The sequence below is a fragment of the Canis lupus genome, chromosome 38 (genome assembly GCF_011100685.1).
Source record: "Canis lupus familiaris isolate Mischka breed German Shepherd chromosome 38, alternate assembly UU_Cfam_GSD_1.0, whole genome shotgun sequence".
Taxonomy (NCBI): Eukaryota; Metazoa; Chordata; class Mammalia; order Carnivora; family Canidae; genus Canis; species Canis lupus.
The window spans coordinates 24,404,143-24,420,569 of NC_049259.1; the positions used below are offsets into that span (position 1 = coordinate 24,404,143).

Consider the following 16,427-nt stretch of genomic DNA (forward strand, 5'->3'; position numbering starts at 1 on the left):
CCCGCCCAGCCACCCACCCCCGCCGTGCACCTGTAGCCCAGGATCTCGGGGTTGGCCGTGGCCTGGCACGTGAAGACGACACGCTCGCCCTCCTGCACCGTCTGTGGCTCGATGGACAGGGTCACCGTGGGAGGGTCTGCAAACAGGACGCGGAGGGTCTTTCCTTCTCTTCCCAACACACGGCCCGGGCGTCCCCACTGGGCGGAGAGCCGGGAACCGGAGCCTGTAGCGTTCCAGCTCCGGGGAAGCACCTTCCCCACGTGACCCCGCAGGGTCCCGGCAACACCTCGCCCCCGCACGTGGGTTAAGGAAACCACCACGAACATGCGCTCGCATTTTGCCCCCAAATCGCTTTTAGTTTGGAGTCTCAGGGAAGACCCTGCAGGCCTGGGTTTTAAGCCTCTTCGGGTTTACAGAATTGGAAACTGAGGCTCAGGGAGACTAGGTCACAGCCTGGGTCATGGGCTGGGCTGCACGCGGCGCCGGCCGGGTCCCGGGGCCCCCTGGGTGCTCCCCGCTCACGGTGCACGTCCAGCTCGATGGAGGTCTCCTTGCCAGTCGGGACGGCCTCGTTCACGCTGCGGCAGGTGAACACGCGCCCGATGTCCAGGTCTGTGGGGTTAATGAGCAGCTGGCTGACGGTGGTCTCTCTCTTGCCGTCCTTCAGCAGTTCCTGGGGACACGGGGGGGCACAGGGTCAGGCCACAGGCCGCCTAGGCTGCCATCGGGACAGCCGGGCCGTGAGCTTCAATGGGGGTGCAGCCCGCCCCCCCTCCCCCGGGCCCGGCTCTGCTCTGCTCCTTGCTCATCAGCGTCCAGAGAAACTGGGCAGAAAGCGCAGCGGGTTCCGTGCACCATCCTCCCGGACCCCGCAGAGTCCCGACTGCAAGGCTGCAAGGTGTCCGCGCCGGGCGGCTGACCGCGGCCCCCGTGCCTCGCCACCCCGGGGCCTACGCCGTGTGTCCGGTGGCCCCCGCGGCTCCTCCACGTGCAGCTGCCCCCTCTGCAAAGCCTTGGCGGCCACCCCAGCCCTCAGGACCACCGGGCGCGCGCGTCCGTCCGTCCTGCCTGGCTCTGGCCCGTGTGTCCCTCCTTGTGTGCAGGAAGGAGCGCCCACCTCCCGACACCCCTTGGGTGGAGGGGCCGAGGGCCTGGGGGGCAGCGGGCCTCACCGTGCTGGCCACGGCGCCCTCCTGCTGCGTCCCGTCCCGGAACCAGATGATGGTGGCGGCCGGCTTGGCGTTGAAGGCTCGGCAGGTGAGGTTGTGCGGGGTGCCGGCCTGCAGCAGGAGCACGGGGCCGCCGTCGATCCTGGTGTCCTCGGGGGGGACTGCGGGGCGAGCAGAGCCAAGTTGGGGTGGGGCCGGCAGAGCCCCCGCCCGGTGCCGTCCCTGCCGCTGCAGCCAGCCCCTGGCGGCGGGGGGGCTCCCCTCACTCACAATCACTGTGCCGCTCGCTCCTGGGGGCTTCGGCCCAGGCCACCAGCACAGACCCCTTGCGCCCCCCGCCCCCGTCCGTGCACAGCCTGCACGGCGCACGGGGGGCTTGGCCTCAACCCGGGGAAGCCTGGGCCCTGGACCCTGGGCGCCTGGCGCGGAGGAGCGCCCTCCTGCCTCCCACCCTGTGGGCCCCGTCCCAGGGCTGGCCCCAAGCCACCTGCAGGCCAGCACCCCGTGCACTCCCGGCCTCCCCCACCCCCCACCTGGCGACACAGCCATCCCCACCAGCGGGTGATTTCCTGCAGCGGAGCTGAGAGTGGGCCAGTGCCCTGCCAGACACCTGCGAGGCCACCGAGCACCCCCTCACGGTCTGGGCTCCCCAGCTTCCCCGCACTGGCTCACCTACACCTCTGCTGTCCCCCCCACCCCCATCCCAGGCTCCCCCAGCCTCCCTGCACTGGCTCACCTGCACCTCTGCTGCCCCCCCACCTCCATCCCCCAGCCTCCCTGCACTGGCTCTCACCTGCACCTCTTCTGTCCCCTGCCATCCCCCCCACCTGCTGCAGGGGCCATCCCGCCACAGCCACCTGTCAGCGGTTCCCAGGCGGGTGCTCTGAGCGCCTCACCTACCTTGTGTTGGGGGCACAAGGTGACTGTGCGGCCCCCACCCCGCCAGGGCTGCTGTCCCCGGCTCCCGGGCATTGCTGCCGTCCGGGCGCCTACCGACGGTGCACAGTAGGCCCCGGCTGACCGCAGGAGGGATTGGCTGGCTCAGATTTCCGATGCCAAGAAACAGGAGGCCCCCCTGCCCTATCCCCACAGGCCCATGAAGCCTGGGATTACAAGCTCCTTGGAGATAGGGCCGCTCCTTGCCCTGAAAGCCCGGCTGCCGGGGCAGGCGACAGCCGGTCCCCAGGGATCCCAGCCCACCCAACCAACGACGAGGGGCGGAACACACACAGGCAGGGCTTCAGGGATAATCCCCGGGTGCGCCCAGTGTTGGCCAGGCCGGGAGGGGCTCCGTGGGACACGCTTCGGGAGCCGGGAGGCCCCTGCAGGCCGGCGGGGGCGGGGCTCCCGGGTAGGAGCCCTGGAAGGGGCCCACCTGCGCCCACCTGCGCCCACCTGTGCCGAGCTGCACTCTGGCCCGCAGGGGCGGCTCTCCAAGCGGGCTGCCCTGGCCTCTAAGCCTGGCCCATCTCCGCACCTGTCAGGGGACCTGGGGAGGCCCTGGGGTCCGGGCACAGCCATGCCCAGCCTGGGGGCTCTGGGGAGGTGGCGGGGGGTGCTGGCCCGACCGTGTCCCACGTGCCCGCGCTGCCTGTGCGGCTCGCACGAGCCCAACTGTGCGCTGAGGCCCGGGTTCCTCCTCCCGGGAGCACCTGGTCCCAGGCCAGCGGGTGCACGCGCGGAGACGGCGTGGGGAGGCCGGAGTGGACACAGACCCCACGCGGGGTCCACCCGGCCCGGTCCTGAGCCATCTGCCTCTCCGAGTCCGCACAAAGGAAAACGGGGCCACTGAAGCGCCTGCCCCACCGCCAGCTAGAGGCACACGTGCACGGGGATGCCCGTTCGCAAACACATTTTTATGATTTGTGACAAATGTGCGTGTCAACATGCACACGCATCCGCGGCATCCGTTTTCCTGTTTGTAAAATTTTAAAAAATAACAGGAACCCTCCCCCAGGAGCGGTGCCGTGAGGTCAAACGGGAAGCACGGACGCGACGCGCAGGGCCGGTGCCCGCGGGGGCTGAGCGAGGTGCCCGAGGGCCGCGCATGGGTTCCGTCCAGCCTCTGTGGCTACACCACGGGCCCTGAGTGGGGTCACCAGGCCACCCGGGGACACCCCGGGGTCGTGACCTCTGCAGGGCCCAGCTCTCCGGACCCCGACACAGGACCACGTCCTGTGGCCCTCTCCCCGCCCCCGCCCACCCATCAGCCCATCCCCCTCCCACCCTTCCGGGGGCTCATCCCAGGTCACAGATTCCAGGCCACCGGAGGGAAGAGAGGGAGCGGGATGGAAAGGAACGGGGCAGCCGGAGGACTAAGGGGGCGTGGTGGGCAGAAGCAAGCCCTGCAGAGGCGGGGGCCAGGGGGCGTGTCGGGGCCACCCCCCACTATGCCGCCGGCCGGGGTCCCCCCAGGAGGGACATCTGTTCAGGCAGCAGGACCCCAGCTCTCAGCCCCCGGCTCACCCCCAGGGGAATCTCAGAGCCGGGGAGGGGGTCAGGGGCCTGGGGACCCGGTGAGGGGGGCAAACAGCCCCGGGTCAGTTGCTCGGCTGGACTGGGGGGCCCGGAGCAGCCCTGGGGCAGCAAGGCCGGGCCCCGGGGAGCCCCGTGTCCCGCGGGTGGAGCCCAGCCCAGCCGGCCGAGGCCGCCTCACGCACCCGCCCGGGGCCCAGGCGCCCGCCCCGCTCCCTCCTACTGGACGTGGCGCTGGGGGGTTTAGGGACGGCTGGGGGCTCCGGGGGCAGCGCGAGGCCAGGAGGAGGCCGGGGCGGGGGCAGGGCCGGCGGGGGCCAGGGCCTTACTCAGCACGGTGAGCTTGGCCCGCCGCGAGCGCAGGGCGGCCTCCGTGGCCTGGCACTCGTAGGACGCGTCGTCGGACAGCTCGGCGTCCGTGATCTCCAGGTTGTACTGGCCAGCGTCCGCGGAGCCCACGACCCGGTACCGTGGCCACGCTGCGGGGACACGGCAGGGAGGTAAGCCCCTCACTTCCTGTCCCCACTTCCCGTCCCGGCCTGCGACCCCGCCGCCCTGGACGAGGAGGAGGAGGAGGTCCCGGTGGGGTGCGGGCTCAACGCTCACAGGGGTTCCTCGGACACCGGGGTGAGCTGAGGCCCGGGGAGAAGCGGCTGTCCCGCGCACCCCCCGTCCTACGCACCCCTGCCCACAGGACACAGGGCAAGGATCCTGCCCGGAGGGTGCCCGAGGGCAGCAGGCTCCTCCGGGGGACGGTGGCTGTGCTCCCCACCCCCGGGACCACGGCCTCCCCTCCGTCTGCCTGGAGCGCCTCCCTGGCGTCCGTCTGTCTGAAGCTCTTCTACCTACAGGTCTCTGGGTTTCCCTCTGGGCCTCAGGCTTCCCGCTGCCCTCTTTGCGCCTGGCGGCAGCCAGGAGCAAGTGCAGCACTTGGGGTGGGGGGCAGGGTGGAGGCTGGCGGGCACGCAGCGGGAGCACGGGGAGGGGCGCGTGGACGCTGGGCCGGCGGGAGCCCACTCACCTTTGAGGCCCTGGCCCATGCCCAGCGCCAGCCCGTCCTTGGTCCATTGCACGATGCCCGAGTAGTTGAGCAGCACGCAGGGGAGCACGGCCCGCTGGCCCGCCACCACCGTCTGGTCGGCCGGCTCCTGGCTGAAGCGGGTCTGGGTCCCTGGCAAGGCCAAACGGGCACCGGGTAAGGACACGCAGGGGGAGGGGGCTGCACCACGGGCCATCCTCCTAGGCCCCCCGCCCGCCCGGCCCCTCCCCTAGTCCTGCTCCCCGCCCTGGAACCCCTCCCCGATGGCCCCTGGGAACGTCCTGGGAGCGGAGGCGCTCGGCCATTGCAGACTGCGGTGCCTTGTTATGTAAAGGGTCGGGCCCAGGCAAGTCATGCCGTGTGGGGTACACACAGGACACCCGGGCCGAGGCGAGGGGGATGGGGGGATGCCGGGGCCCGGGCAAGGGGGACGGGTGGGGGGATACTGCGGCCAGGGTGAGGGGGACGGGATGAGGGGGACAGGGGGATGCCGAGGCCAGGGCAGGGGTGGGGGGACACGCTGGGGTCAGGGCAAGGGGGCTGGGGGGACACCGAGGCCAGCACAGGGGGGACAGGGTCAGAGTGCGGACTTGAGCCTGAGCCTCGGTCCTCCCATCCGGGCCTGGGTCGTCTCACCCGCCCCCCGCTCCCACCCCCGCCCCCACCCCTTTGCAGGTGCCAGCTGCGTCCTGGTACAGCACCGCTGGCCATCCCGCGGCACAGCTGGGCTCCGTACCCTGCGCCCACCAGGTGTATTGAGTGAGCCGCCGCCAGGCACACACACGAGCGACTCTGTGGGTCAGCAGAGGATGCACCCCGAGGACCCACCCCGAGGGTGCACCCCAAGGATGCACCTTGAGGACCCACCCTGAGGACCCATCCCGAGGATGCACCCTGAGGACCCACCTGAGGACGTGCCCCAAGGACGCACCCTGAAGACCCACCTGAGGATGCACCCCGAGGACCCACCCGAGGATGCACCTCAAAGACACCCCGAGGACACACCCCGAGAACACATCCCAAGGACCCCTCTGAGGCCGCGCTCCAAGGGCACACTCCGAGGGCCCACCCCGAGGACCCCCCCGGGGACCCACCCCGAGAACCCCCCTCGAGGGCCCACCTGAGGGTGTCTGCGCAGTGTCAAGGGCGGCCCCCGAGCCCGCTTCTCTGCGCCTGCCCCGACTCCGGGGCGGGGGGGTGTCCACGTGCCCCCGCCCCGCCCCGCCCTGTGGGAGCCCAGCGTGTATGACTGTTCTGCTCCCCTCGGCGGAGCCCCACGGCTGCGGCGGGAGCGGAGCCGAGAGCTGCACAGTAATTGCCTTTAATTGCGGAGCCCAAGTGGAGCGAGGCCCGGGCTGCTGGCAGCTCCCCCAGGCGCTGCGGGAGGGGGTCAGGGGTCCCCAGCTCGTCCGCCTGTCACTGCCCATCACTGCCGAGAGCTCAGGGGGCTCCTCCCGCCTCTTCCCCGCACCCAACCCTCCGGGGGCCTCTCCACGCCACAGACCTCCCGCCAAGCCCCCCACACGGGCCCCAGGCCGAGTCCCCCTCCCTGCTGCCTCCTCCTCCAGCACCGTGTCTCTCCTTCTTTCCAAACCGGCCCCACGTCCCCTTCTTCCCGGAAGCCCTCCTGGATTGAGGTTCCCGAGGTCCTAGGCCATGCACAGCGGGTGCCCTCGGTCTGCACTTCCGTCCCAAATGGGAACAGGCTGCGCCCACGTCTCCGTCTCTGGGAGACCGCATCTGCGGGGGGGGACCTCCGCGTGCCAAGGTCAGGGCTGGCCGTCTCCGCCCTGAGTCTCCCTGGACAACTGACATCCAGCTTGCCTGCTTCACCAGCGGCCAGGCGGGGCAGCGTCTCCACCGCGGGGGCGGCGTCCACGGGCATCTCCGCAGACCCGTGCCCACCGGGCGCCCACGGCTGGGCCTCGGAGGTTGGGCAGGTGCCGAGATGGCAGGGGCGGCCGGTGCACAGCCTCGTGAGCACTCTCGGCATCGCCCCCCTTGTTACTCGGTTCCCTCACGCCGTGCACCCCTCTACTGCGCCTGGAGCTGCACCCCATGCCCGCGGTTCTCCTTCCCGGCTGAGCCCGCCCAGGGCCAGGGCTGGGCCTCATGCCCGGCTTCCCTGCGGGGCCCGGACCCCTGATCTCCAGGGGGAGTCCCCAGAAAGCACCAGGAAGCGGCTCTGTCCATGGGGAGCACGCAGCAGCCGCCCCTGCGGCGGGAAGGAGGGGAGGCCCTGGCGGGCAGAGGCGGGGGGAGCTCGCAGGGCAGGGCGGGCCGTGTGTGCCCGCTCACGCTCACGGCGGCGGTTAGGGCCCTGCGGGTGCGGGGTGGCCTGGGAGCCCCAGCACGGACGCTGGGGCCTGCGCGTAAAACCTGCTCCTGGTTGAGGCCATTGGGTCGGAGGTCTCCCTGGGATTGGGCCAGGGCACACAGTCAGTCCTGAGAGGCTCCCCGGGGGAGGCAACGCAGGGCCGAGCTGGGATAAGGAGGGGAGCCTGGACCCGGGGACCCCACGCCACAATGGGATGGCTGAGGAAGAGCCTAGAAGGTGAGCCGTGAGGGTCACCTGCTGGGGCACCGCCGCGAGGGCAGATGAAGGAGGAGATCCTGGGGACACCCTCCGGGTCACAGAGGTGTGAGGAGCCGGTGCTGGTGGCCCAGCTGGCCTGGCGAGGACCAGCCACGGCCCCGAGGCCTCGGTGCCCCCAGGATGCGCGTCTCCCACCTGGGGCCCAGGCATGGCTCCCGCTCCAGGAGGGTCTCGGGGGGCCCCACCCCAGACCAGCGACACAGGCTGAGCCCGCACAGAGGCCGGGAGGGGGAGGGACACGAAGGGGACCCAAGGAGAAGCTGGAGGGTGGCAGGGAGCGGCCCGGGGAGAAAGGAGGAGTGCGGGGGGCCGGGGCGCTCTGTGCCTCCCACGGGAGCCAGGCTGGGTCACACTGCAGAAGCCCCGTCCCCAGCACCTGTCCCCGCGCAGCTCCCCGCCCCACTCCTCCCTGCACTGCTTGGCTCGGGTCGCGGCCCTTCTCGAGCCTGCCTGGGACTCAGGTCCTCGTGTGTGCGTCTGTGTCCCCCACCCCCGGAGCCCCTGGAGGACAGGGACGCTTCGATTTACCTCTGTCGCCCCTTCACTCCGGGCAGCGGCCCCTAGGGACGGTGACTCCCAATCATAAGGTCCAGCTACGCACCAAGCACGGGGCGGATGCGTCACACACGTGTCCACCATCACGATCGCTGCGCCGGCGGCTGTTCCGTCCACTTTATACAAACGGGAAACGAGGCTCCGGGGACGTAAGGTACGGACACTACCGAGTAGCAGCGACGAGCACGCACTTGGGGCGCTCAGCCCCGTGCCACCCCCAGGGACACCCAGTGTGCGGGGCTGGTCCCCACTTTACGCCTCGGACTCCAGCTCGGCTCTCCGGACTTGGGCCAGGGCGCCCCCCACCCCGCGTCATCTCCCCTTCCGTTGGGCCCAGGGAGCACAGGGGTCAAAGCCCACGTCTGATTCGGAACCAGAAGGGACGTCTCGCTCCATCCTGCAGGCCGCGGAGATGCCTGCAGACGCTGCGACACACACCACAGGCTCCATGTGGACACACACGGGCTGCAACGCGACAGCCCACACGTTCCCGGGCGCCCCCTGGGGCACGCTGCCCCTCGCACGCCCGCGGCCCAGCCTCCTGTCCCCAGAGCGCTGCCTGCCAGGCCAGCCGGGGAGCAGGGGGACGGGGCCAGGCACACGAGGCTGCGGGAGGGGGGCTGGCGGGGGCCAGGCCCTGTCTCCCCAGATTTATCAGCCACGCAGTAACCCACGCTCCGCACTCCAGCTTGCTGCTGGCTCAAAGAGAAGCCTGTGATTCGCCCCGACAGCTCTCAGATGGAACTAAATCTCTGCACACTCCACCCCTCCTCCCGCCACGCTGCCCCCCTCCCCGCCCTCACATGTCGGTGCCGCTGTCCTCCCAGCACCCCCTCCTCCTGCTCTACGACACAGCAGCCAGGGAGGGCCCCTCCGTCGGCCTCGCTCATCTCCCGGAGCAAAGGAGCAAAGGACTGCGATCTCCGGCTGGGCCCGGCCGAGGGGACGGTGGAGGACAAAGGGGGATTCGCACTTCGGGCAAAGGAGCAGAGAAGGCGGGGAGGGCGGAGGCAGGGCCGGAGGGGCTGAAGGTGGCGGGCACGCGGGGCCACGCGGGAGGGGGACACGCCGGGGCTCCGGCTGGGACAGAAGCTGTCGCGGGCGCGGGGGGCGCGGGGGTGGGGGGACGCGGCTCTGCTGACCTGGCGCGGCCCGAGTCCAGGCCAGAAACAGACAATGTGCCGTGGCCCCCGGAGGCTCTGCCAGGCTGAGAGCCGGGGTCAGGAGGCTGGCACAGGTGCCCTCGGGCGCGGCTGAGCAGACGCCAGGTGACGCGAGATCAGATGTGGCCCCAGACAAGCCTCCCACCGCCGCCCCAGCCCTGCTGCGCCGGATCCATCTCGCAGCCCGAGGCGAGCAAGTGGCCCTGGGCACCCAGACTCGGCCCCCCCACCCCCTCTCCCCCTGCCCGAACCTGTCTGCCCTCCCTCCCTCCCTCCCTCCCCCGGAGCGGGCTGGCCAAGCTGGGGAAGGCACAGCCCAGGGGGAGTCTTTCCAGGGACCAGATGGGATTTTACAAGTGGCCACACTCTGGCCTGGTTTCCCGTGTCTGAACAGGCCACAGGGCTGGCCGCGGGGCCGGCTGGTCCTCCCAGAGACCGCAGAGCAGTTCCCTGGTCTGCGCCATCGGGCCAGCCCCGGAGAAGCAGGGACAGGAACCTGAGAGAGGCTGGGCCTGGCCCCGGACCAGCGCCGGGAGGGCACACGGCAGCCGTGGGCGGCCCCGGCCCCTCCAGCTCTGGGACTTTGCTTCTCCGGGCATCAGCCTCCTCAAGCCAGGACGGCGAGCCGCCGGGCCCCAGGGCCCTCTGGCTCTGCTGCTCTCAGATCCTGTGGCATCACCTGCTCCCCTGGGGCCTCCGCCAGACCTTGCTGACCGTCCAAGGACTCGGCCCCGTGCCCGTCCCTCTTGGACCGCGAGGAAGAGCTGGTGCACCTGCGGCCAGCCTGGCGCTTCCTCCCGGCCGGGTGGGGGGGCCCGTGGGTTTGGGACAAGACCCAGATGGTGACCCCGCACAGGGAAGGAAGGGCGGCCTCGGCTTCCCCTGCAGGGCGTTCCCCGTCCACTCTCCTGACATCCCCTCTGCTGGACTCACGGTGGGCAAGCGGAGGGCAGAGGGCCGGCCGCCCCGGTCCTCGGGGGACCTGCCAGCCTGGGCCCCTCGCGAGGACTTTGAGCTCCCGAGCTCTGAGAGACTGGCAGGTGCAGCTGGACGCACGCCCCCTCCCCCGTGCGCCTGTGGCCCGGCGGCCCCCTCTGTCCTGCCAGCCCGGGCGACACCTGGGCCAGACGCAAGCTGACAGCTCTATGCAAATATGCCCCTGGCAGGGGACCCGGAGAATGTTTGGTGGGAAGGACAAGGGCATGAGAGCCCAAGTGGAGCTGGCCGCAGCAGGTATGACAGCGGGAGCGGGGAGGGGGCCACACGAGGTGACGGTTCTGCTGAAAACCTGAATTTCAATCTGGCTTCAGTGGGCAAGGGGAGGGCAGTGCGGGAGCAGAGGCAGGTGGCCGGCAAGGACTTCGCTGACGGGAGGGGGCGGGGAGGACGGCGGAGGCCAGGCCGGTCACACAGCCAGAGGCCGAGGAGACGGACGGAAGGCGGCACAGAACGGGGACCCCTGCTCCCCCGCGCCCCCCGGCCCTGCACCTGCTGTCCCCCAGCAGCCCCCAGCCGGCAGAGTGGGCGCAGACACGGGGGCGCGGCAGAAGCTGGGACAAGAAGAGAGCCACACCCAGCAGAGGGAATCGGGGCAGGCAGGGGGCAAAGGAGCCCAGGGGCCACTGTGGCGAGCAACAGGAGGGAACCAGACAGAAAACGGAAAGAAGAAAAGAAAATGAGAAAGAGAGTCCGAAGGTCAGAGGAGACAGGGCCTTGGTCACCATCCAACAGCTTTACTCCAAGAAACTGAGGGTCGGCAGAGGAGGCAGGTATCCGGTGGCCCCCGAGCCGACCTCCCAGCCAGAGACCCCGTCTGGGGGCACCCCCAGCCCTGCTCGTCCTGCACGGGACCCCCCTCGCCCCCCACGATGGGAGGGAGAGCGCGGGAGGTGAGGTGTGGACCAGAAGGCTGGGAAGGTGGACGGAGTGGGGGTGAGGAGGGAGCGGGGCCAGTGACGGGGCATCTGGCAGAGGACAGCGAGCAGCAGGGCCGAGGCCGAGGGCTGGGCGGCCGCCTCGCAAGGCCCTGAGCATCTAGGTCAACGGGAAGAAGTGAAATCCTTGAGAAAGGGAAGGGATTTCTGAGTGGATTAGCCAAGGAGGGGGAGAAGGAGACAACGAGGTGACTCCAGGGGCAGCTGGGGGCCAGGCCCAGGCTCCCCCACAGAGAAGGCCCCCGACCCCCCAACAAGGCTCAAGGCCCAGGGAGCGAGGCAGGCTGCTCCCCAGACCCTCTATGGCGGGCGGGCGGGCAGAAGGAGGGCTTTCCCCCACCCTGGAGCCGCGAGCCTCTCTCTCGCCAGGCAGGGGCTCTTTGGGACACCTGTCCCCTCCCGGGTTGAACGACCTTCACTGTATCCCTCACCCTTCACACCCCTTCCTCTCAAAATTAAAAAAAAAAGGAGAAAGCCCAGCAGATCCAGGTATGGGACTTTGTCTCCCTCGGGGCCGGGGCGGCCTCAGCACAGATGACCCCGCAGATCCCCTGACGCCGCGAGCCGGGCCAGGCAGGCCCCCAGGACGGCACAGGGTGCAGACGGGGTGCCCCACTCCCCAGCAGCGTCTGCGGGAAGGGCTGGCCAGGAGCCCCCAGGCCGGGTGACAGCAGTGACCGCAGCTCCCCAGGGAGCAGGCTTCCCTGTCTTGCAAGAACGTTCCCTGCAGTACGCTGCGAGCGCTCCCCACATCTGCAGGGGCTTGGATGAGGCCGATGATCACCTGCCAGCCACCTCCCGAGGGCCTGGCGCTTTCCGATTTTCCCCACGTGCTTCCCATGTTCCCCTCTTGCTTAGACACAGGCCTATCAGATAATCAATCCGTAACCGTTTGATCAGGGTGGCCGGACACGGTTTGCGGGACCAAGGCCGAGGGGCAGAAATTCTGCACAGAGTGTGGGGACAGAGAAAGGACGGGCCACACACAGTGGTCCAGGACGGAAGTCACACATGTCGGAAAACTTCTGTCCTGGTGATCGACGGCGAACCTCCGCGGGTCAGCGACAGGCTGAGTGTCCGATTGCATAGACTTAGACCATGGCTTCGTGTGTCGTACATGCTGTGTTTCACGGTGGCTCCTCGGCCGCAAGACGAGGCTGTAGACTGGGACGCCAGGCGGCCTCTTAGGCACCTTCCAAAGTGAGGCGCACAGACGTGCTGGGTGCACAGCGGGTGCCCCATAGACGCACGGCATTTGAGCCTCCGGATGACCGAGTGGACAGTGACTCGGCCGTCACCGCAGGTGGATCCCGACGTCCCCTGGTGCCATCGGTGACCCACCACCCTGCACCGCCTGGGCGGCCAGCCAGCACCCGGGCAGCGCCGCCGACGGCCGACCGGTTGGGGACGTGCCCTCCATCAGTGGAAACACGGCGCTGTCCACACGTCGGGCTGAGCCCGGGGCTGCGCGCTGGCGGCCCTGCGGCGCTCGGGACATACTCCACGGACACGCACCTGCTGGCTGGTCGTCCACGGAGCCCTGACGACGGGGCAGGGAGTGGGGGACACGGCCCCAAGGGAGCGGGAGCCCAGACGCCACCGACACGGGCCGAGACACCCGCGAGCAGCTGCAGGGCCAGGAACTGAGGCGCCCGGGAAACTCGGAACTCGGGTCGTGTGTCTTGAAAAATGAAACGCGGGATCCCTGGGTGGCGCAGCGGTTTAGCACCTGCCTTTGGCCCAGGGCGCGATCCTGGAGACCCGGGATCGAATCCCACGTCGGGCTCCCGGTGCATGGAGCCTGCTTCTCCCTCCTCCTGTATCTCTGCCTCTCTCTCTCTCTCTATCATAAATAAATAAATAAATAAATAAATAAATAAATAAATAAATAAATAAATAAATCTTTAAAAAAGAAAAAAGAAAAAAAAAGAAAAATGAAACGCTGTCCCCGTCTGGGCGTTCCTCTACCTTCCAGAGGCTTCTACGCCCTTGAGAAAGGCTGCACGCAGACAGGGCACGTCCTGACGGAGGAGACGGAAGTGGAAGCCGGGCTGCTCTGAGGTTCGGGGCTGCAGCGTGTCGCCCATCTGCTCAGCCGCGGCGGCGGTGGGTGTTTGGTGCGCGCGTCCGTGTGGGCGTCCGTGTGGGCGTGCGCGTGCATGTGTGGGCGTCCGTGTGGGCGTGTGCGTGTGTGTGCGCGTCCGTGTGGGCGTGCGCGTGCGTGTGTGCGCGTCCGTGTGGGCGTGCGCGTGCGTGTGTGCGCGTCCGTGTGGGCGTGCGCGTGCGTGTGTGGGCGTCCGTGCACATGCATGTGTGCGTCCATGTGCGCGCGTCTCTGAGGGCGTGCGCGTCCATGTCCGTGTGTGCACGTGCGCGCGTCCGTGTGAGGGCGTGTCCGTGCACGCGCGTGCATGTCCATGTGCACGAGCCCGTGCATGTATGCGCGCCCGTGTGCGTGCGCGTCCGTGTGTTGGTGCGCGGGGGGGCACGTGTGTCCCTGTGTGCGCGCCGCGCCTCGGGAGCGCGTGTCCCTGCTCCCCTCCGCACGGGGGTTGAGGCGGAGGCGCCGCGGCGGCAGGTCGGTCCCGGCGCTCCCACTTACCCTCCACCCAAAAGGCTCCCCGCAGCGCCGCGTGGAGGCCCCGGGGCGCGACGCCGGTCAGTCCTGCGCACCCCGCGGCTCCGCCTAACTCGGGGCGTCCTGCCCGGGCGAGGGGCCCGGACCTGGGGCCGAGGGGCCGGCGGCGCGCAGGCTCCGTCGTGACCGGCGCGGGGGCTCGGGTGGCCGCGCGGCACCGCAGGGGCTCCCGCGGGTGGGCCTCCGCCGCTCACCCCGCCGTCCCCTCGCCTCCTCCGAACCCCCTCCTCCAGGCAGGCCTCCCACGGCACCACCCGGGCTGAGCCCCCCCCCGGCTTCCCACACGTCCTGCCCACTAGTGTCTCCGCCGCAGGGAGGCGCGAGGGGTCTGGGGCCGCGCAGGAAGGACGCAGGTGCAGGCCGGGGGGGGGGGGGGGGGATCTGACCGCCCGGGACGCCTCTCTCGGCGGATTCAGCCCCGCGATGTCCCCCTGGGTGACCCCCACCACCCCCACCCCGCGACGGGACAGGGCCGGCATCCGCCCCGGATATCAGAGCCCTTGAGGCTCGGCCTGCCCCCCGGGGTGGACGGGGCGGCGGGAGGAGGAGCTCGGGGAGCTGGGGCAGGGGGGCTCCGAGCGCCAGGGCGAGGCCCGGACGGGGTGGGGTGGGGACGGGCCTCAGCGCGGGTTCTCTGAGATGGAAGTGGCACCGGGTGCGCTGGCCTTGGCTCAGATCATCCTAGACCTTCCTTCCCGAGCCACCCCGACCTCCTCAACCTCCTGAGACCTCACGGGGCGCCCCGACCTCCCTGGGCATCCTGACCTCTCCGCACCTCACCAGGCACCCCGACCTCCCCAGTTGCCCTGAGCTCCCCACGCAGAGCAATGGCAGGAGGGATGACCTGCTGGGGGGCGCACTGCTTCACTCAGGAGCCAAACGACCAAGGGACACACAGGCCACCAGCTGTGCCCCTGCTCACGCAGTCCCGGACACCTCGTCCCCCTGGGAATGACTTTCCCTACCAACACCGCGGCTCCGGGCTGGGCGGCTGCACGCGGCAGGTGTCCACACTGCAGGGAATGCGCTCCAGTCCAGGCAGGAGGGCGGGATGGGGTGGAAGGTTCCCAGAGGGCAGCCAGCGGGGCAGGAGCAGGGCAGGCCCCACGGAGGTCGGGAGGGCGCGACCCGGGCCTGTCATTCGCAGCCCCGACGCCTCCAAGGAGGTAGGACGGTGCCCCACGCACGAGACGGGACAGAGGTGGGCGGGTGGGCAGGGGTGCAGGGGGGTGCGGGGGCTTCGGCTGCCCTGTAGTGACCCGGTCAGGGGGACACAGGAGGGCAAGGGGGGAGGTTCCAGAACTGGGCTGGGCGGGGCGTGGGGGCTGTGGAGGGCGACGCCACGATCATTACACGGAGTCCAGTAAAGTCCTGGGGGCGCCAGGTGGCAGAGGAGCGCAGGTAAGGCACGGGGGGTGTGAGGGGTGTGGGGGGAGCCTCACCCTGCCCCCCGCCCCCCCACAGCAGCACTGATTCCAACCGGAACCTCGTCCTGGCAGCCAGGCCACCCCATCCCGGCTAGAACCCACCCGAGGCGGCCAGCAGCTCAGGTTCCCTCGTGCCTGCCGCTCAGCAGGCGGGTATGGACACGCGAGCCTGGAAAGCCAACCTGACCCTCGTCCCAGCACCTGCACCGAGCGCCCGTGGCCCCAGGCCCAGCTCTGGCCGCCACCCGCCTCAATCCTGGGGGCTGTCCCTAGCGCACCCTCGCTGACTTCACTCTGTCCCCCTGCTGAGTGGTGACCGCGCATCCGGGGACGCGGGGCCCCGGTCCTGGTGGGAACGTGGGCCCCTGAGTTCTCAGGCTGGGTGCGGGTGCTTACACGCCTCGAGGACGCTGCCCAGAGCTCGCTAGCTTTTTTAATAAAGATTTTATTTATTTGTTCATGAGAGACCCAGAGAGAGAAGCAGAAACACAGATAGAGAGAGAAGCAGGCTCCATGCGGGGAGCCTGACCAGGACTCGATCCCGGGACCCCGGGGTCACGCCCTGGGCCGAAGGTGAGCCCCCGGGGCCCCCACCCAGAGCTCTCTGCCCCAAGCAGAGGGCTGAACACTGCTGGACACGGCCGGGGCTCAGGACGAAAAGCCAGACGCTGAGGCCCCAGGATGAGCGAGGCCGACCCAGGAGGCACCCGAGTGGGCGGTGAGCATGGCGACGAGTGGGTGGGCGCCAGCGCAGAGCCACACACACGGGTGCCCGGCCCGACGCAGGAGGGAGGCCTTCGTGCGGCGCCCGCGCAGGCGCAGGCCCTGCAGTGGGGAGGGTGCCCTGGGGTGCTGAGCCGCGGGGACCCTGCGCTTCCCTCCCGCTCCGGGGCGTGGGGCCGAGGCGGGCCAGGAGCTGAGCCCTGCGTCCTGCTGCTGCCTCATGGGCCGCGGGCGGAGGAGCAGGTTGGAGCCCGCTCGGGCCGAGGGCTGTGGCATCGCCGTCCCTCCTCCTCCAGGCGATGAGCACCGGGTCCCAGAGGGCAGCCCCGGGGGGTCTCCAGGACCAAGCCGGGCCTGGACACAGACCCCGAGGACCCCCACGCCCACACCAACCGCCCCATTCGCCCCCGCGGGACCGGGACGGGTGGGACCGTGGCCTCGGGGCAGCTGCAGCCTCTGCGGGGCGGGGGGGGGGGGGGCACCGGAGGGGCGGTGGAGGGGCTGCCTCGGCCTGGCCAGGCGCCTCGGGCACTTCTCCGTGGCCACGGGCCTCACAAGCCTGGGGGGACCGGGGAGGCAGCGACGGAATAATAATGAAGGATTTTTAATAACTCGTCAGCTCCGGTGTCAGCTGAACGGCGCCGCGCAGCCCGTTGGGAAAACTTCGCGAGGTATTGTCTTCCCAGGAAGGGAGACGGAGCGGAGGGC

General features: G+C 70.0%; 1 protein-coding gene across 2 annotated transcripts in view; it reads right to left on the reverse strand.

Annotated features, from left to right (window-relative positions):
• Positions 1-16,427, reverse strand: part of KIRREL1 (kirre like nephrin family adhesion molecule 1) — a 66,325-nt gene that overhangs the window by 9,363 nt on the left and 40,535 nt on the right. For both annotated transcript variants that reach the window (XM_038586409.1, XM_038586408.1), the window contains exons 2-6: positions 4,666-4,815; positions 3,974-4,123; positions 1,173-1,330; positions 523-673; positions 31-136 (exon numbers count right to left, since the gene is read on the reverse strand). In XM_038586409.1, the coding sequence (XP_038442337.1) occupies positions 31-136; positions 523-673; positions 1,173-1,330; positions 3,974-4,123; positions 4,666-4,815 (715 nt within the window). The remainder of the gene's footprint in view (positions 1-30; positions 137-522; positions 674-1,172; positions 1,331-3,973; positions 4,124-4,665; positions 4,816-16,427) is intronic.